Here is a 21,377-nt window from a genome sequence, read left to right as displayed (position 1 = left end):
TATCAGTCAACCATCCAGACAATTCCTTTTCATACTGTTCTAAGACCTGGGCAGAGAAGAGAGGTCTCTGTCCTAGAGGACCCCACATTATATCACATGCACACGCACGCACGGACACACACACACACACACATATTAAAGAACATACATATGCTTCCTTCACTTGGGACCTGTTACTCAGAACTGGCACATCACTACCCCAATCCTAAACTAAATACCCACTCTTGGAGCCAACACACGCAGGCCCCAGGGAAAACTTTTCCACATTTTGCCTTTGGCCACAAAACCAAGGCTACTAGGTCCCAACGCCACGAAGATTTGCAGGTTGCTGCTGCCAACATCTGAGATAAATGTTTCAGAGGACAGAGGGGATTGAAGTGATAGGAGCCTTTAGCAACAGAAAAGGCAAATTAATTAACTCGTCATTTCCTTCCCCCTCAGACAGCATGAATTAAATAGATTTTTGTGTAGTACAGTATCATTCCTGCCAAGGCTGAGCATCTTTTTCTTCCTTTTCTTTGTGTTCCAGTTGTAGTTGCTAAAGTAATGCTGAGTTAGCATAATCACACAAAAAAAGTGCACATGGGCAGTTGAGAAACATACTCTAATATTACACAATTCTTACTTACCTGGGAGGGGAAGGTTGTTTTCCCAGGGGAGGCTCACCCATTGCCTCTGGGTGTGCTGACCCCTGTTTTTTCCCCAAATGTGGGAAACTGAACTGCATAATTTGTAGTAGTGGGGGGCTGCGTTTTTGTGCTTTCCCTGAAAAAAATATTCACATTATTCTTAAATATAAATATTTGTAAATCTAGGGATAATGTGAGCTAAGTATGATACTGATTATTTGTACTGGCAACTAAGTTAAAAGAATGAGTGCTAGAACTGTAAATAATTTTGTTTGTTTGTACATTTATTTTTATCCTCACCTGAGGACATGCTTATTGATTTCAGAGAAAGGGAAAAGGAGGGAGAGAAACATCGATGCAAGAGAGAAACATTGATTGGTTGCCTCTCCTTACACACCCTGATCGGGGAAGGAACCCACAGCCCAGGCATGTGCCCTGACTGGGAATCAAACTCATGACCTTTCAAAAGGTCTACTGGACAACACTCCAAACAACTGAGCCACACCAGCCAGGGCATGAATAGTTTTATTTCTGTAAAAATATTTATTAAGAGTTACTTTGATTTTTTAAATGTCAAATAAAAACTGAAGCTTTATTTAAACAATTTTATTTATAAATTTTTATTCATTAATATGTTAAGATTTTTCATACTTTAAAATATTTTCTAAAATATTCAATTCTTGTATTTGACATTTACTTTCATTTATATTTTGATGGAAATATATCCATATTTTATACTCTTTGAAGATAATTACATGTTAATTTTAATCCTTTAGATCCTTATTGTCAATGGCATAAAAATTATGTGTATATTTTGATTATAATTATATAACTAGTGATTTTTTTCTGGCATGAAAGCAAAAAAAATAAGTTGTATGAAATACATAAATCATAAAATATGCCTTTATTTTATCACTTTTCCAAATATTTCTGGGCCATCAATAGCACATGTACAGTAATAATAAAATTCAGTTGTTTTTGATGTTTTGGTAACTTTCAGTCATTTAAAACTATAGTTTCCAATTTTAAAAATAATTTTGCCATTATGAAGCCATATTGTCAATGTAGGAGAAGACAAATTCAGTTGATAGCTTGACTTATAATTTTTAAACATTTAGACCATTGTACTTTAACCTTAACCCCACATATTTTAAGGATGGGCCTGATTGTTTCAATTAGATAATCGTATTGTTCTTTTTCTAAAATTTAGCTATTAATAGTTAACTTATTGATACTAAGTATGCCAGGCTTTAAATTAAGTAATGTCTACATATTATGTCATTAAATCCTTTCAATAACCCTGTGTCATAGTAATTTTACTATCCTCACTTTATAGAGAGGAGGCTGAGCTTTGGTGTGTTTAAGTGACTTGTTCAAGGTCATATAACCATTAAATCCTGGAGCTGAGATCTGACTCCAGGAGATCTGAGTAGCTTTGGGAAAGGGCACTTTGGGGAAGCTCAACTTGATTGGCTTCCTTTATGGAGAACTTGGACACACAGAAGGCAATGTGGGAGGGTCAGGGTATTGGGGAAAAAGGGCTGCAAAAAAAGTCCCCAACTCCAGAGTCAGGCCCAAGATCCGATGTCACCTCCAGGGAACATCCCCAAGCACCAAAGGCTACCAAATATCTGAATGGACAAGGACCGCCAAGTCTTCATGTCCTACTGATTACAACAATGGGCAGATAAGAATAAGACCCATTTATTTATTTTTGCTCTTGAATGCTCAGTCATTTTACAGCCAGATTCAGAGGACTGATCCCTTGTTTCCTACTTCCATCTTTCTCTCTCCTCCTCTCCCATCCTCCCTCCCTCCCCACTCTTCTTTTCTTTTAGTAAATATATGGGGGGGGGGGGTTAAAAGATGTTATTTATTTATTTTTAGAGAGAGGGGAAGGGAAGGAGAAAGAAAGGGAGAGAAACATCAATGTGTGGTTGCCTCTTGGGCATCCCCAGCTGGGAACCTGGCCTGCAACCCAGGCATGTGCCCTGACTGGGAATCGAACTGGCAACACTTTGGTTAGCAGGCTGGAACTCAATCCACTGAGCCACACAAGCCAAGGCTTCTTTTAGTAAATATATGTTATGTTACTACAATGCACTAAGCACTGTACTAGGTACTAAACAAAACAGACAGTGCTTTGTACATATGAAAATTATCTAGCGGGGAGACTGAAAATCAACACAAAATACTGAAAAATTACAACTACAGCACAAATAACATGAAGGAGAGACGGTGTACATCAGGAAAGCATATGAGGGCAATCTGGCCCAGCCTCAGGATATCAGGGAAGACTTCCCGGACAAAGCAACATCTGAGCAATGATCTGGATAGTGGCAGAGGTTAAGCATACAAGGGTTTAGGAGAATATACCAGGCTGAGAGCCCTGTGCAAGGAGGGAGCCTAGGCAGTGGAGCATGAGGATTCTGATCGGAGGCTGGTAAGGCTGGATATATGCATGGAGGGCGGGGTTCCAGACCTTCCACCAAGGCGTGGGCGAGTTATGGCCCGCTGCCCATTTTCCTGAATAAGGCTTGATGGGCACATAGCCACACTCATTTGCGTACTTATTGCCTATGGCTGCTTTTGGCTACAATGGCAGAGTTGAGTAGTTAAGATACAGACCTTTTGACCCACAAAGCCTAAAGTATTTCCTCTCTGCCCTTTAAAGAAAAAAATTTTAGACCCCTGACCCAGACCATGGAGGTAAGGCCTTGGAGGCCTGTTAAGGACTGTGCCCTTTATCCCCACATCTGTGGGAAGCCATCGAAGTGTTTTAAGAGGGAAGAGGATAGGAAATAACAGGCCTAGTCTTCATGAGGAATACTCAGGAGCCCAATATATTCTTATGTTTCGGGATGTCCTAGGCCAGGCTCTCCAGAGACCCCTTCGAGGAAACTGGCATTAATCTCTGTGGGAATGGGTTCTGAGTCCTGTCTTGCCTGTGCCAGGGGTCCCTATCAGTTTCTTCCTACCTAAGCCCCTTTGGGAGCAAGTGCCAGAAACACAGTCTAAGCCTTCTGTAGAGCAGGAAGGGAATGTGTTGGCTCACGTAGCTGGGAAGGTCAGTGGGGAGGCTCAGAGAACGCAAGAACAGAAAACAGAGCCTGTGGCACTTGAATCAGGGACTCACACTCCAGAACCATCTCTTCCTTCACTTTTCGTCTTTGCTTGATTCTGCTTAGCTTCCTGCACAAACAAGCATTTTTCCCACTGGGCACATCCAGAATCACATTCTCCCAAGGTTAGCCACCCCAGCAGGAGGAGAGAGTCTCCCTCCCGTAGTCTGTATATTCCTCTTGGGTTTGGGTTCCGATGGGCCCTGCTTGAGTCCCTTCACACCCTCTCTAGAACAATCAATGTCAAAAGGGATTGGTACTATAAACAGGCCAGACATGGATCACATGCCTATCCTTGAGGCCAGGGGGTAGGGCCTGGAAATGAGAACCCTGAGAGCATACCCTAGAAGGGGAAGTTTCCAAAAGAAAGAAATGCTAGGCAGACAAGAAACAAAACAAAAGACAAATCCAAACACAATGGGCCTGCTTATACCTGCCAGGCTCCAGGCTGTACCCAGAAGCTTTGTGGGGAAAGCCACCTTTGCTCTTGTGCCCAGAGCTGACTGAACCAGAGATTCGTCCTGGAACTGCCTGCGACACATATTGGCTAAACACAGCGCAGCTGATCTGCTCCAAAGTGACTCGGCACAAATGTCCAGCGGGAACCCTCCACTGAGTGGCTGCAAGCTTACAGATCAAACCTCCTTACGAAATAGAAATGCCAGGCCAGCAAAAAGGGAGGGTTGTTTGCACTCAGGTTGATATTGCCAACAATACTTAGAACTGTATCCAGGTTTCCGTGTGGCTCACTCTACGTCCCGGGGTATAAATAGAAATCCACACAGTAAACCCTCCTCAGCTGAAGGAGAGCCAGGCCGTCCTTTCTCCTAAGAAATTTGCCTGTCTTGTTCAGTACAATCTGATGCTCTAGTAAATTTCCCCCCTGTCTTTTAAAAGAACTGTTTCCGTCATTGAATTTCACACAGAAAGAAATGAACTACTCTTCTGGCAAAGAATATTACAGTCAATGTAAAGATTCCCTCATGGGAAGGGAATTTAAACACTTTGCTAGGTGGCCAAGAGAGACTTAATCACAAAACTTTCTGGGGGAGGAAGCTGAAGTGAAAGCTAAGTACACTAGAAATAATAACCTGCTGGTAACTGGGCAAGAGTCCTAGGTTCAAGTCCTTGCTGGGAACCATGGGCAAGTCATCTCTCCTCTCCTTCTTCAGAAAAATAACGTTTCAAAATCATGCATACATTCTACAGAGCTGTGTGGCCGGAGCAAGAGGCCAGTGTGGCTGAAGAGTGAATGGGGTGGAGGCATTAGCCAAAGAACATATATAAATAGCCCACGGACACAGACAATAGTGTGGTGAAGGCCAGGGAAGGGGAGGGGCTGGATGGAGGTGGGCAAAATGGGGGGGAATGGAGTACATCTGTGATAGTGTCAAAAATGAATGAATGAATGAATAAATAAATAAATAAATAAATATGTTTTTAAAGGAGTGGATGAGATAGAAAGTGGCAGGTGAGGCCCCAGAGGTTACAAGGGACATGTCATTTGGCTTTTACTTTGCTTGAGAGTGGGAACTGTATTCATTTCTTGTGGCTGCTATAGCAAACTACCACCCACGTAGGGGCTTAAACAACACAGATCTCATTGCTTACAGTTCTGCAAGTCAAAAGCCCAACCTCCAGCAGATCACATTGGACTAAAATCCACGTATGGGCAGGGCTGCATTCCTTTCTGGGGGCTCAAGGGGTGCCATTTCTTTGCTGTCACTAACATTCCTTGGTCCCAGTCCCCTTCCATCTTCAAAGCTAACGACGCTGGCTAGGTCGAGTCTTTCTCACACCGTCTGCTCTTCCATTCTGCCTCTCTCTTCCACTTTTAAGGACTCTTGTGATTACACTGGGCACAACTGGTTAATCCAGAATAAACACCCTATTTACAGGTCAGCTGATTAGCAAGCTTTAATTAGCAACTATCTGCAACATTAATTCCCGTTTGTCAAGTAACATAACATGCTCACAGGGATGAGGACGGGGACATCTTTGGGGGAAGGAGGGCATTATTTTGCCCATCACAGGAGCCACTGGTGTTTTTGAGCAGATGAATGACATGATCAGACTTGTGCGGACCATGGTCACTTTGGCTTCTGCGTTTGAATAGACATCGGGGTGATGGGGACAGAAGCCGAGAGGCCAGTTAAGTGACTACTCCAGTAATCCAAGCTCAAAGTAGTGCTTGAACTGGGACAATGAATGTGGACTTGGTGAAATTCCAAGTGCATTTTGAAGGTAGAGCCAATGGGGTTTGTTGACAGAGTGCATGGGAGAGGAAGGCTGAAGTGTAAGCAAAGACAAGATCACAAAGAGTGGTTTTCCATGCTAATGAGTTTGGACTATCCCCTTAGATGAGAGGTTTTGGGGTTAGAGCTTATTCAAATCTCTGTTCCTCCACTTATTAACTTAGTAACCTTTATCAGGTTATTTATCGGCATTATCTGTGATTCCTTACCTAGAAAATGAAGATGTCACCTTCCCTAAAAGGCAATCGGGAGACTGAAAATGCTTCTAGAGCACCGACTGCAATGCTTCCCGCTTACTCTGCTCTTGATGTACGGCAGCCATTATTAATAATATGGCTGTGGGGAGCCACTGAAGAATTTTTAGCCACGAAGTGACAAGATCAGATTTGTACTGCAGAAAGAACACTCTAGCAACAGTGTAGCTTGGGTGGTGGAAGGAAAAGGGTTAAGGTCATGTTCTTGCTTAAAAACCTTTGGCAACTTTACAAAAACGGCAAAATAGAAGCCAAACTTGTCCTGACATTTAAACCCTCCATAATTTGGCCCAATCCTACTTTACTGTTCTAGCTCTATCTCTTTTCCTCCTGTGCTGACCCTTTTCCAACCGCCCTCCACCCATCCTGGTTTCAATTTCCCTAAAGTCTTTTGGGTTTCCAGCTCCCGAACTCTGGCTTCCTGATTACAATGCCTTCCTAATTACCAAAGGCCAATGTAAATTCCATTTGCTCCCAGAAACTTCCCACCTTTCCCAGCTAGAATTAACTCTTCATCTCCCATTGACCTAGAATTGCCCATCCGTGCTCATCCTCAATCCTTTCCTTGTCTTTGGAGAAATTTCTCCTCCCACCAGCAGCCCAGAAGAAGCAAGACCCCTGGGCATCAATGATAGGATTAGTAGAGCCCACCTGGGGTTTCTCCTCCAGCCCTTGAAATTGAAATAGTAGGTCACATTAGGCATCAGAAACACCGGACTCTATAGATTTGGGTATATGTAGAGCTGGTGCCTTCTCAAAGCTGCCCGTATCCTGAGGCTATGAGAAAGGAGGAATCAAGAGCCTTATGGAGGAATATGGCACAGGCAAGCAGAGAAATCTAGAGACAAGATACTGGGTGGGGTTGGGGCCAGAACAAATGAGAGAGAGAGAGAGAGAGAGAGAGAGAGAGAGAGAGAGGTAGGGGAGAGAAAGAGAGAGAGAGAGAGAAGCCTGTCACTCCCAGGTTTCTGAGAGTTCACCAGCTAAAAATGTTGCAGCTGAGTTCCTGAAGATCCTCAGTCTCTTCAGCATAAAGATTCTGTCCTGCTCATTCAGCATCCTCAGAGCCTGGCACATGCTGGATGCTCAAAAATGGTTGAATTTGAATCCTGACAGTTCACAAAATGGTTTAATGTATCATTTTCAGGCAATTGTTCTAAACTTCTCTGCTTCTCACTATATTTTGCTATATTTGCATGATTTTATATCACTATATCGTTTTTATTGAGTTGGTTTTCACCCTGTTTCCAAACTCTCCATATTCACAGGCTTTGGCTTTGTCATCCTAATTGCCGGTCACCAGGAAAGATTCAGAGTTTAGTAGTGGAAGGGATCCATGCCTCTCTCTAGTTGATGAGAATGCTTGTCTTACATCTTCCAGTATTCAACAGCCTTTACCCTTGAAATGGATACTTCCCATGAAGGCTGTTGGGGCAGCTTAATTTCAATGATGTCATTTAAAACTAATTAAAAGGTCAGCAGGCAAGCTAAGTACCTTCTTCCTTCAAATACCTATTCAGAATAATAGATCTTCAGGTCTGGAGCCAAAGGTTCTCAGACTCTTGAGTTTCTATGAACCAGCATTAATATTAAAGGGAAAGAAAAGGTTGCTGAATTTATATTCTTCCAGGGAATGCCATGAAAAATAATAAGCTTCTATTAACACAGCATTACTTCCTGCAATGCACAGGACAGCGCCAACAATAAGGAATTATCTAGCTGCAAATGGCAATAGCGCTGAGGTTAAAGAACCCTGGGTTAGCTGATGACCTAGTGAAAGGGAAAAGCAGCAAAGCCCCCCAAGCTGGCAGACATGGAATGAACTGCCCAGGTGGGGCATGATGGGATCAGCCAGCTGGGGGCTGGATCAGCTACCCCCAGGACTGTGTTGGGTGGCGGAGCAGGGCCAACACTTGCTGACATTTTGCTTTTTAAATAGCATAAGGCACATAAAATGCTTAAAGGCACTGTGTCTGGAACGCAATCAATTTTGTATAAATATTACCATTATTATTGTAAGTGTTCAACTAATATTACCATTTCTCACACAAGGGAAAAATATATTTATCTTACTAAAAGTTGTGCTGAGCTCCTTCATGGATTTGAAGTGCACCCCTCAGGAGACAAGTTTTGCTGGGGAATCAAGTGACTGAAGGATTTCAAAGATCTGGGATTCCCAGAAGTCATCGGAGGAGTAAGAAAGCGGGGAGGGGAAGGAGACGGAGGAGCCTGTGGGATGGAGTGTGACATTGAGAACTCACTCCCATGAAGAACAGCCACTTTCCTTGTGCGTGAGGAGGTGGTAGAAGAGTATTTTAAGATGCAGGACAGGTCAGTACACAGTTTGAGGATTTTGTATCTCAGTAACATGAGGAAGTATTCTTTTGCTCCACCCCATCTCCAGCTTCTGTGACATTTTCTACGATGGCGCATACATTTTACAAACAAGGCTTTGGGTGGAAATCGAGGAAGCGTCTACGTTTTCCCCTTGGCTTGAAACGGTGTAGAACTAAAGCAGCAGCCCCGAAGCAGAGGCCAGCAGCCAGAGGTGACCACAAGAGCGGTGTTGCCTTGAGCACTCAGAAATCCCAGTAGGGCCTTAGACTTTCTTAGGATGTGGTCCAGAGGCAGAGGCAAGCAGCCAGAGGTGATCACAAGAACAGCTATTGCCTTGAGGACCCAGAAATCCCAGCAGGGCCTTAGACTTTCTAAAGATGTGTAATGTGGGAGTTGAGGCTAATTCCTCAGCAGACACCTGTCTTACATTTTTGTAGTAAAGGAGCCATCTGGTCTTACACCTGAGCATGAGTAAGATGAGATAGGCCTAGTTCCAAAGTTCTTGACCTGCCCCAGCTGGGTCCTGAAAGTGGCCAAACTCTTTGATTTTGTTCTAGAATCACCCAGAGTCAAGACAAACACTGGCTTGAAGATCTTGGAGGGCTAGAGAGAGGCCCTGCCCTCACTCCTCAGAGCCAACCAGAACTGGTCTGACTTTTGGGTATGGAATATCTGGTCCTTATAGGAACAGTGGTAGAATTGTTGTGGCGTTGTGGTGATTGGAGCCACATAAGCATTTATGACATAACAACCAAGTAGCCAGAGGGCATGAGGAATAACAATGTTGCTGGCAATCTGGCTTCATTACCTCTATGGCTTTGGTCAAGGTGCTACCCTGGGCAAAATTCCCTTAAGTCTTTCCTGCCCCCCCCACCAACTCCCCCTCCCTGTGCATCAGGAAACCAATAATCCCCCTCCCAATTCAAGCAATCTCGGTGTCATGGTACAGAGAAGTGACCATGGGCTTGGGGTTTATTTAGTGTCGGACAAACCAAGCTCCATTGTGTCACGCCAGACAACTTTCTTTGCCTCTATGCAGCAGTGTTTGTATCTGTAAAATGGGTGGGGACTAACAGAAATTGCCTAAAGGTGGTAATACACCGGGGGCTTAACCCACTGATGGAGCTTGGCAGTGAACCACTATCCACTTCCAATCACCTGGCAGTTTCATCTCACTCACCTTTCCTGTCCCAGCTCTTTTACTTCCTTCCTTCTCATCCTTCCTTCTCATTTAAATCTTACTGTTTTTCTCTGTCCCTCCTTCCCAGGGCCCACCCTCCTGGGACGCAGAGCGTCTGCTGGTGGGATGGTTGGCCAGCGACAGCGGTCTGTGAGGCACTCAGTCTTCTCTGTCCTTGGCTTAGGAAGTCTCCGAATGGCTAGTTCTGAGTCTCCGCGGCACTGCTCTGCAGGGAAAGCCCCCGCCAGCCCACATCTCTGGGGCGCGAGTGGAAGAACCACACTGCAGCAGAGGTAACCGACGGGGACCGCGGCCAAAGACGGGGGATGGGCACACAAGAAGATAACGGGATGACCAGGATCACAAACGCGCCACGCCATCTCCTCTCGGCCTTCTTATCTTCCAACCGGTGGCCCCAGTTATCCTCTCCGATTTCGACAGAGGCTTCTGGAGTGACAGCCACGTGGATCGCGGGGGAATGGAATGTGGGTGTGGGGGCGGGGCTGAAAGAGCTCTGGGAGTAGAAGAAGGACCTACGTACGCGCGCCCCGGCGCCGGCTGCTAGGCGACACCGCCGGGAGCGAGTACGCTACTGACGTCACGCACCGTTCATCCAATGAGCAAAGGCCGAAGGGAGGCGCCGTCCCGCCCCTCCCGCTCCCGCTCCCGCCCCCGCCGCCGCCGCGGCCAAAGCAGCCGCCTCCCGCAGGTTCAGAAGAGCCGCTGGCCGTAGCAGGCTCGGGCGTCGCGCGACGCTGGTCGGAGCAGTTGGACGAAGCCCAGGGAGCTGCTCGCCCCAACCCCACCGCCCGATGTCCTCAAGATGGAGGCAGCGGGGACGGCGGCGTGAAGAAAGCCGCGCTGTGCGCGCGGGAGCAGCGGCCCGGGCTGTCCGGGCGGAGACGGTGGCGGGATGGGGCTGCTGCTCATGATCTTGGCGTCGGCAGTGCTGGGCTCCTTCCTCACGCTCCTCACCCAGTTCCTGCTGCTGTACCGCAAACAGCCCGAGCCGCCGCCGGACGAGGCCGCTCGGGCGCGCGACGGCTTCCGCTACCTCAGGCCGGTGCCGGGCCTGGCCCTGCGGGAGTACCTTTATGGCGGTGGCGGGGCCGAGGAGCCCTCCGGCGGGCCCCCCGAGGGCGGCGCCACCCCGACCCCCGAGACCCCCGCCCCGCCGACGCGGGAAACCTGCTACTTCCTCAACGCCATCATCCTGTTCCTGTTCCGGGAGCTGCGGGACACCGCGCTGGCCCGCCGCTGGGTCACCAAGAAGATCAAGGTAGAGTTCGAGGAGCTGCTGCAGACCAAGACGGCCGGGCGCCTGCTGGAGGGGCTGAGCCTGCGGGACGTGTTCCTGGGCGAGACCGTGCCCTTCATTAAGACCATCCGGCTCCTCCGGCCCGTGGTGCCCTCGGCCGGCGCCGAGCCCGACGGCCCCGAGGGCGAGGCGCTGCCCGCCACGTCCCCGGAGGAGCTGGCCTTTGAGGCGGAGGTGGAATACAACGGGGGTTTCCACCTGGCCATCGACGTGGACTTGGTCTTCGGCAAGTCCGCCTACCTGTTCGTCAAGCTGTCGCGCGTGGTGGGGAGGCTGCGGTTCGTCCTCACCCGCGTGCCGTTCACCCACTGGTTCTTCTCCTTCGTGGAGGACCCGCTGATCGACTTCGAGGTGCGCTCCCAGTTCGAAGGGCGGCCCATGCCGCAGCTCACCTCCATCATCGTTAACCAGCTCAAGAAAATCATCAAGCGCAAGCACACCCTCCCGAGTTACAAGATCCGGTGAGAGGCGGGGGGAGGGGGCGGTATCCCGCGGGTGCCGGCGCCTGGCGCCTGGGAATCCGGGTTTGGGCGGGAGGGAGGCTGCCGCCTGCGCCGCGCGGGGCAGGGCGAAGGTTCGCCCCCGCCCCGGCTTCCCCGGGGGTCCTCCCAGCCCCGGACGGGGCCTTGGAGAGAGGCCAGTACCGCACACCTTGTCTCCCGAACGGCATAAGGTGGGCAGAAACCCTTCCGCGTGATCTCGAGCCCACGGGTGCTGTCCGTGTGCGTGGACGCGGCACGCTGGCGACAGAGGGAGGGAGGCCACCCTCCCCCGCAGGAGCCGGCCCTGGGGCGGTCGGGGAAACTCTGCGGCTGCCGCATGAAGGGTGCTCTGCGGCACCTCGGTGGCCGCGCTGAGAAAGTGTCCCTGAACGCTTTGCAGGCGGGAGGGACGTGCGGGTGGCCCAGGGCTGTTAGAGCAGCGACTGCGGGCCGCGCTCGCTGGGACGGCGTTCAGGGCGGAGGCAGTGGCTGCTGCGAAGGAGGACGTCTCCTCGGCACGTTGTGGACGAGCGGGGATGTAGGTGGTCCTCTCCGTGCTGCTGCGTGAACGGTGTCTGCGCCGTGGGCTGGGCTCCGCGCACAGACCAGCCCTGCCCCTCCTGGGCCCGCGCTCCGTGGCCCCAGTTCCTGCACAGCCCCCGAAGTCGCCCTGCAGACAGGACCTGAATGATAGGGAGTGATTTGAACTTTTCGGAGCCCCCCTGTATGTGGTGGCTTAATTTTATGTGGTATACTGTTCTGAGTAATGTACAAGGGGCGGGGGGCGCGTGTGTGTAGCATACTGTTCTGAGTAATGTACAAGGTAGGGGTGTGTGCGTGCGTGCGTGCGTGTGTGTGTGTGTGTGTGTGTGTGTGTGACATATCATACGAGAAGTGGAAGGGAACAGGAAGCTTTGTAGGGCCAGACTTTGGTCTGGGAAGAATTGTCGTTGGAGTAGAAAGGAGTCCCATGTGGCTGTTTCTTCTAAAAGAGCTGAATATTTCATTTCCCTTTCCAACCTCCTTTACTGTTGTGTTCATTAAGATGTTTGGCCCTTTTGTATGTTGTCCTTTATTATAAAATTTTGTCCATCTGGCATTTGCCTTACCTAGAGCTCATTAGGGGAAGTCGCCCCTTTCTATGGAGATGGCTAATTTTCTATCTGTCTGGAGCAGCAGGGACCCGATAATCCAGAACTATTTGATATTTGGGTTTGGGATGGATTATTGATTTGTGTATGTGGCAAATTTACCTTACTAATTATGCTTTGTTTAGGTTAATAGCCCAGAGTAACAGTTTAAAACTAAAACTGTCAGGTGGCAGGAGAGGTTTACATGAGAATGGAAATATTTCCATAGATTTGCAGAGCATGGTGAACTGGCTGTTCACTGTTTGATTTCCTGTTCTGTTCAGTAAAACATAGTTTATGGAGCCTGTTCTTTAAGCTCTAGAACATACATAAGTGATTAAATTGTAAATGAGTGCTAGTGTTTATTCAGGGAGAGGTTTATAGCAGTGTGTTGCTCAGAAAATCACGAGAAAAGTTACAGATTTTTTATATTCTGTCACAACTTCGATTGTGATATTTTCTGGGTAACTTTCAGATCATAAAATTTGGCTTATTATAATATTTGGAGGTTATTTGCAGAATAGTCACAGTGGCAGTGAGATTACATACCATTTTGAGGGTTTTTAAAAGTTTAGACTTAGAATTAAGTTAAATCTGAAGGAAATTATGAATAGGAGTTATGGAGCCATTAATAGGTCTGTTGCTTTGAAGGAACTTCTATCATCTATCATTGAATATCACCACCATTTAAAATACAACTAAATTGCTTTCATTTACATTATCTGAAGGGATTTTAAAAAAACAGCACACGTTTGGTTATGTATATTTCAGCTTTTAAACCTTAAACATTAAATGATCACATCCAGAAATGTGGAAACATGTGCTCTTTATATTAGAAGGCATTTCAATGGTCAGTCAGTAAATACTGCACCAAGTGTATCACTCAATCTGTAAATATTATTGTACACCTACTATGTGCTAATTGTTCTAGGTGCTGGGGCTGCAATACTGAACAGCCTCAATCTCTGTGGGACCTCAGAGCTTAGTGAGATTTGAATTAGCTATACTTAATAAGATTTAAACTAGAATGTGATCGATGGGGCTGAAGTAATTAGGAAGCTAATTTTAGTTTAGTGAAAGAAAATGATAGAAGTGTGAAGATGAAAAGGACTGTTTTAGGAAGTGTTGAGTTCTCTTGTGTGTGTAGCTATTCTGCCAGAAGTGTTTAAAACTACTGATACCGTGGAGCGGGTTCCAGTTTTAGCTAAGAAAGTGAATTAAAACATTTAAGATGTATCACAATTCTCATCATAAGAATTAAAGTAGTGTTTATCCTTTATTTTTTAAATTGATTGAGGGAATGGTGCTCAGAGTAGTTAAATAACTTGCTTAAAGTCACTCAGCTGTCAGGTGGTGAAATCCAGCTCTGTTAAAGCCAGGCTGCCTTTCTTGTAAACTATACCATCTTGTTCTTAAGGGATCTTGGGGTGCTGCCCCACATAGCATTCCTTTTTTAATCCAGCAGATTTTGTTTCCAGATAGAAAGTCTTTGCTAGTTTATCCTTTTTAGCCATCTAATCCAGCAGTCCCCAACCTTTTGGCGCCAGGGACCAGTTTCCTGGAAGATTGCAGGGCGGGGGGGCCCAAGGTGGAGGTCAGGTGAACTTTGCTCTTGGCACCAGGGGGTTGGATTCATGAGTCAACAAGTATTTATAAGACTAGACTATGATAATAATTGTTGGAGCCTTAGGGATACTCTGCTCTTAAGGTTTCTCTTGAAAGTAACTCAGCCTCTTGTCCTGAAACAGTAAGATTACATCATTAGGAATTTTATTTTATTTCTGGAATTACTATTGACTTGCTGATTTAGTGTATCCTTAGGCAAATTATGCAACTTATTATTTTTGAGACTGAATGAAATAAAAATCTAAAGTTGTTAAAGTTCTTGGAGAAGAGAATTATGTAAATGTAAAGTACCATTATTCACTTCTCTGTTATTTTTGCATAGGTTTAATGAAAGGATTTTTCGCAAATATGCAGATACAAATAATTTTTAAAATATTTTATTTAATAAGTTCTGATATTAAGTAACTATAAACTAAGAGAAGCAAATACAGATAAAGTTAAAAATCATTTATACTTCAAAGAAGGTTTGCTGCTTTTATTTGGATAGAAAAAAATAAGAAAGCTGGACAGTTAAGTATTAACGTTTTCTCATTTCTCTTGTTCAGATATTTCGCTGTTCCTTACTTCATATCTGAAATGGAGTTTTTGTCCATACATCAAACTGGTCTTTAGAAGACCAGACCTCTGTATTAGAAACTTTATTGTTCGTTGTCTTTACCATAGTAGAGAGGTAATCATTTTGACTTAAGATGTTTTCTAGTCATTCACTAGACTTCTAAGGAGGTTTAATGCACTCAGTAAATGTTTGATACCGTTTTTGTCCTGGGCACTATGCCCTGCAAAGACAGTTAGTGCTAAGAGGGAATAAATAAAACAGTCCTTCCTTCCAGATTTACTTTTAATCTAGTAGTTAGAAATGGGTTAAAATTTAGAACTTAAGAATTGCCATAGTTAAGAGTTGGTACTAACTCAGTGGTTTCCAAAGTGTGGCTTGGAGACTCAATTGGATCCCCAAGACCCTTGGGCTGGGGTTATCTACCAATCAAAACTACTCTCTTAATAATAAAAGTGTTATTGCCTTTTTTACCCTCATTCTCTTACAAGTGTACTATGGAGTTTTCCAGAAGTTACATGATGTAGTAGTGACATTATCACCCTGATGGCTGTGGAATGGGAGCTTGTGTTCTTATATATAAAAGTGGTATAATTTTAAATTTCTAATGTGGTAAATACCAGTAAATATGATCCATATAAACAACAGATCTTTGCAGTTCTTACTAATTTCTAAAAATGTATTGGGATTGTGTGAACAAAATATTTGAGAATTGCTTGTCTAACCTGAAGATGACTTACTTTTACTGTATGTAAAGGAGGTGCTCCTATTGCCTCACTTCTAAGTCAGCTTTCATAGATATTAGATCCATTATTTTTAGTTGGCTTTATTGTATTGCTTTTGTAAGGAGCTCAGGGATCGTTGCTGTTTTGACTCTACCATTTACTATGTGATCGTAGAAAGCCTCTTGAACTTCCTCATCTTTAGTTTCTTCATATGTAATATAAGATTTATAAGGCTGTACATTGTTATGAATCATGAGAATCAAGGATGTAAATGAAAGTGCAATTGATCGATGTGCTAGAAATGTATAAAGTGGTACTTTTTAGATTCTCTTACTTAAAGGCATGTGTTGGGGGAGCTGGTAAAGAGGACTAGAAGGAGTTTGGATTTGAGGACAGTTCTCCTGTTTCTGCCCCCCCCCCACCCCCCCACACACCTTTCTTTTTAAGCTTTCCGAAACTGAAAATTTTAATTTAACTCATCATAGGCTATGGTAGGGGACCCTCATATTATGGGTGGTGATGAACATAAAAAGATGGGAGATTTATCAGGCATGGTCAAGAGAATGACTTTGGTTCCTTGAGCACCTCATTTGATACTTGGTCTCTGGTGCTCAGGATATCAGTTAACATTAACTCACCTTTGAGTCACCAGCTGCTGTGTTCTATTATGAAGGACCTGCAACCTCTGTTATCACTCTTTTTGTTTAGTGCGTATATAAAACCACTTCAGAAAATTGTGGAGCATTTTAGATATTGATTGTTCTGTGCAGAATTAGGAGTTTGGATAAAAGTGAACATCTCTTATGCGGTAGAGGGTGTATGGAAGGGTGGGGGTAGGCTTTTTGTAATGGTATTAGTTATCCTTGTTCTTCGTTTCATTACTGTTCCAGAGCACTTTTTTCTTCTCAGGAGTACGGAAATTAAAATCATTTTCCCAAGTATGGACTTTGTCAGCGTAGTGCACACTAAGGAATTCCATAAATAGGACAATTCTCCATTGGTTTCTGTAAGTCAGTTTCTTAATATGTTCCACTTAATGGAAGCCTTGGTCATAAAGCTTAGTGACACTGAGGTAGAAAGGTGATACTTAAGGCAGGGAGGCATACTGCCTGTTGTTCATTTGATATCCTCACCAACAGCATAATTTTTTAAAAACCAACTAGTGACTGAAATTATGGCCATGTGGAATGTGAAATCTGAGGAAGACAGACAGCTACGACCTTGAACATCATACTTGGTGAATGCTGAGGTCTGAAATGATTCCTTGTGGAAGGGAAGGCATTGGCTGTCTAACGTGTCCCTAGGAGATCGGCCTGAAAATAGATAAATAGAAACTGTGATGGGAAATATTTCTAGAGCACCTCACTGTGCCAAATGCTTATATGAACTTCTCATCCAATCCTTACAATAACTGTCTTCTACAGATGAAGACACTGAGGCTTTTGAAGTTAAAGTAGCTTGCCCAGCATCTCAAAGCTAGTAAGTATTAGAACCAAAATTCAAAACTAAGCACTGACTCTAAAACCTGTGTGCTTACCACTTCTTTAAATTGCCTTGTTAGAAAGGACCTGAGAAGTGAAGGAGGCTAAGAGCTTTTTATTATTTCATGTAGTCCTGATAACAGTACTATGAGGTGGAGGTGTAATTATTATCCTCCTTTTGCGTATGAAGAAACTCGGGCTTACAGTCAGTTTGCTCAGGGTCATAGTGCCGGGATGTGGCAGAACGGGATTCCAAGCCCAGCTGCCTGGCTCCAGAGCCTGCTTTTAACCACTGTTCTGTACTGCCGATGACATCCCCTGGCGTCTACAGTGCAGCTGGGAGGAGGGGTGATCTGGGGAGAGCTAGAGAGAGATGCACATAAACAGAGTGATTAGTGGCATAATAGAAATGTACATAAAGTGCTTTTAGAACACAGATGAGAAAGCAGCTACCAGTTGGTAGAGGAAGGGGACAGGTTACAGAGAGGAGGTGACTTTGAAATAGAACTTGAAGAGTGAAAAGGAGCTTACCCTATGGGGCTAGTTAGGGGATCAGAGTGGTGAGCAGGCAGTCTCTTAGGAGAAATAATGTGGCAGCACTAACCTTAGGAAGCGTGCAGCAGCTTGGTGTATGAATTGTCTTTTGAATGTAATATTAATTGAATTGTCTGGACAAAATTGAAAATCTGAAATCTACGCTCATGGTTTACCGATATATACAGGAAATTAAGAGTATTTTGAACCATTTATACTTTGTTTTCTTTCTAGGTTATATCTAGTTTGTATTAGTGTGCTGTACTTGACATAATAATGTGCACCATAAAATTATGGCTAATTGAAGTTTTGAAATTACATTGAAATCCAAGAGAGAACACATTTTAAAAGAATACTGAGGTGCTTCTGAAGAACAGTAAGTGAAGAAACATTGTGAAAATGATCACCTGATTTATCTAGTTTCTATATTTGGTTTAGGAACATTTGGAGCACACTTATGTTTGCTAGACAAAAAGTCAAAAACCACACAGACTTCCAATTGCCTGTTTATAGCTGCTTGTTCTAATTTCCTAGGCAGGATGTAATGTTGTTCATATTCATGCTATTTGTATTCCTGAGCCTGAAATAAGACTGTGGTCTCTGAGTGTCCAACTTTGATTGGTCTCTCTATTTCCAAGTAAGCATAGTTATTGAAGAGAAGAAATGACTTTGTCTCTGTTAAAGGACAGTTTAGCTTTAGACATAGGGAGATGGGATGGAAATACAGTGTAGGCAGAAGATATAGCAAAGGGACAGAATCAGGATATTGTGCGATATCTTTAGAGATTTAGTGAGAAGGTCAGTTTGATAAAACTTCCTCCCAGACAAAATTCCAGAGGCCAGGCATTGGCATTGTCCCCTTTCTGAACTCTCTCCCACGCAGAGCTACAGAGCGGTGACTCCATTATCAGAGACTCCATCAACCCTAGTTCACGTGGGTTGCTTCACCCTGGTAATTACCTAAGGCTCTGCTCCATCCAACTTACCAGTGCGCTTTTCCACAATAGGCCACACTACGAAGACAGGGAGTCAAAGCAGCTCTACCTAATACATAGAAACAAACACACGGAGGCTGCCAAAGTTAGGGGACAAAGAAATGGCCCAATTGAAAGAACAGAACAAAACTCCAGAAAAAGAACTAAACAAAATGGAGATAAGCAATCCATCAGGTACAGAGTTCAAAACACTGGTTATTAGGATGCTCAAGGAATTCATTGGGTTCTTAAAGAGCATAAAAAGTAAAAATTAAAAAAAAACATGCAGAAATGAAGGTTACATTAAGTGAAATAAAGAAAATTTTACAGGGAACCAACAGTAGAGTGGATGAAGCTGAGAATCAAATCAATGATTTGGAACGTAAGAAAGAAAATAAATTCAATCAGAGCAGCTGGAAGAAAAAAGAATCCAAAAAATAAAAAAAGCCAAGGATAGTCTAAGGAGCCTCTAGGACAACTTCAAACGTACCAACATTCAAATCATAGGGGTGCTGGGAGGAGAAAAGAAGGAGCAAGAAATTGAAAAGTTATTTTAAAAAATAATGAAAGAAAACTTCCCTAATTTGGTGAAGGAAATAGGCAAGTCCAGGAAGCACAGAGAGACCCAAACAAGATGGACACAAGGAGACCCACTCCAAGACACATCCTAATTAAAACACCAAAGGCTAAAAATAAAGAGAGGATCTTAAAAGCAGCAAGAGAAAAGCAGAGAGTTACCTACAGAAGAGTTCCCATAAGACTGTCAGCTGATTTCTCAAAAGAAACTTCGCAGGCAAGAAGGGACTGGCAAGAAGTATTCTAAGTCATGAAAAGCAAGGACCTGTAACCTGGATTACTCTATCCAACAAAGCTATTATTTAGAATTGAAGAGCAGATAAAGTACTCCCCAGACGAGGTAAAGCTAAAGTAGTTCATCATCACCAAGCCATTATTACATGAAATGTTAAAGGGACTTATTTAAGAAAAAGAAGATCAAAACTATGAACATTAAAATAGCAACAGATTCACAACTATAAACAATTGAGTCTAAAAAGCAAACAAGCAGAACAGAAACAGAATCATAGATATGGAGATTATTTGGAGGGTTATCAGCTGGGAGGAGGAAGGGGAAGAATTGGGGGAAAGGTGCAGGGAATAAGAAGTACAAATTGGTAGGTACAGAATAGATGGGGATGTTACGAACAGTATAGGAAATGGAGTAGCCAGGTAACATATGCATGACCCACAGACATGAACGAAGTAGGGGGGATTGCCAGAGGGAATGGGGGTACCAGGTGGACACAGGCGAAGGGAGAAAAATTGGGACAACTGTAATAGCGTAATCAATAAAATTATTTAAAAAAAGATTCTCTTGGATCCACATATGAGAAGGCTTAGCTACTCTTACAAAAGTGTAAAATTTAATTACATATTCTTTTAATATTACCAAAGTTATTCACATTTTTAAATTAAGTGTTTTTCTTTTAAACTTTTACTAAAGTATAACTAAAAATTCAGTTCAATGAATTTGTACCAAGTGAATAGAGCAGTATTCAGAACAAGCAATAGAATATTGCCAACAACCAGGGAAGCCCCTCCTGTCACCCACTCGCTACCACTCCTGTCCTGACTTCTGCCACCGTTGCTTTTGGGTTTGTTGTTGTTTCTGCCTCCTTTTGAGCTTTCTATAAATTGAGTTTTCTGTATGTACCATTGTTTTTCTAGCTTCTTTAGCTTAATAATATGTTTGTGAGATTAATCCATGTGTATTGTGTGTAGAGATGTAGTTGATAAATTCATTGAGTATAGATGTGGTTTGTGTATTATATTTGCTCTAGAGTGTTCCACTGTGTGAATGTCCTTCAGTTTATTCTGTCTATTATTGATGGGCAGTTGGATTAGTGCCGTTATGAATATTCTTTATTGGGGTGACACTGGTTAACAAAATATATGGGTTTCAGGCATGAGTATTCTTACACACATCTTTTGGTGAACGTTCATACCCATTTCTATTGGATATATCTAGGAGTGGGATTGTTGGGTCATTGGTTATGCATCTATTCAGTTTAGTTGATATTGCCACATAGTTTTCAAAGTAGTTATAATGGCTGACACTAGCAGTTTCACATCCTCTTTGACATTTGGTGCAGTCTGTTTTTTCATTTTGGTTAATGTACATAATTTAAATATCAGATTAAAAAATAAATATTACAGGAGGACTTAAAATGAAAACCAGCACTTACCTTCAAACCCTCTGCTTTCTTCCCCTCAATCACACTCTTCAGAAGCAACAATTTGTATAATAACTGTTTCTGTTTTTAACAGCTTTTAAGAGGCAGTGATTAAGAGCACAGATTTTGGAGCCACACTGCCATTCTAAGCTTGGCTCCACCACTTACCAGCTTGTGTGACCTTGAGCGAGTTATTCAACCTCTCTGTGTCTCAGTTTCTTCGTCTACAAAATGGAGATTAAGTAGAGTACTTATATTGTGGAGTTATTTTGAGAATTAATAAATGTAATGCCTTTCACATGGTATGTACTCGATGAATGTTAGCAGATCTATGATTTCTTCTCTATATTCCTAATTCAAAATCTTTGTGCCATTCAAAGCAATACATTCCTAGAGTCAAGTTTGAATTTTTTAAATTCTCTTTCCTAATTGCTTTAACTAAATTTTCAAGATTTAATTGGAAAATTAACCTCTGCTTATTTTCCTTCTGCCTATTCTACTCATTCCCCTTATTTCCTGCAGGTCTTCCTGGAACCTTTCATCACC

The 21,377-nt window shown here is 43.8% G+C and overlaps 1 protein-coding gene and 1 pseudogene across 1 annotated transcript in view; both read left to right on the top strand.

The window, feature by feature from the left end:
* Positions 1 to 621: 621 nt before the first annotated feature.
* LOC150010692 (U1 spliceosomal RNA) lies at positions 622 to 769 on the top strand (annotated as a pseudogene).
* A 9,718-nt stretch (positions 770 to 10,487) lies between these two features.
* The window catches only part of PDZD8 (PDZ domain containing 8), a 61,576-nt gene continuing 50,686 nt past the window's right edge, over positions 10,488 to 21,377 (top strand). The window contains exon 1 of the mRNA XM_090278668.1: positions 10,488 to 11,556. Coding sequence (XP_090134794.1) covers positions 10,691 to 11,556 — 866 coding nt within the window. The 5' untranslated portion in view covers positions 10,488 to 10,690. The remainder of the gene's footprint in view (positions 11,557 to 21,377) is intronic.

The sequence above is a fragment of the Furipterus horrens genome, unplaced genomic scaffold (genome assembly GCF_987537825.1).
Source record: "Furipterus horrens unplaced genomic scaffold, mFurHor1.1.pri manual_scaffold_5, whole genome shotgun sequence".
Classification (NCBI taxonomy): Eukaryota; Metazoa; Chordata; class Mammalia; order Chiroptera; family Furipteridae; genus Furipterus; species Furipterus horrens.
This window is presented reverse-complemented; position numbering and strand designations above follow the sequence as displayed.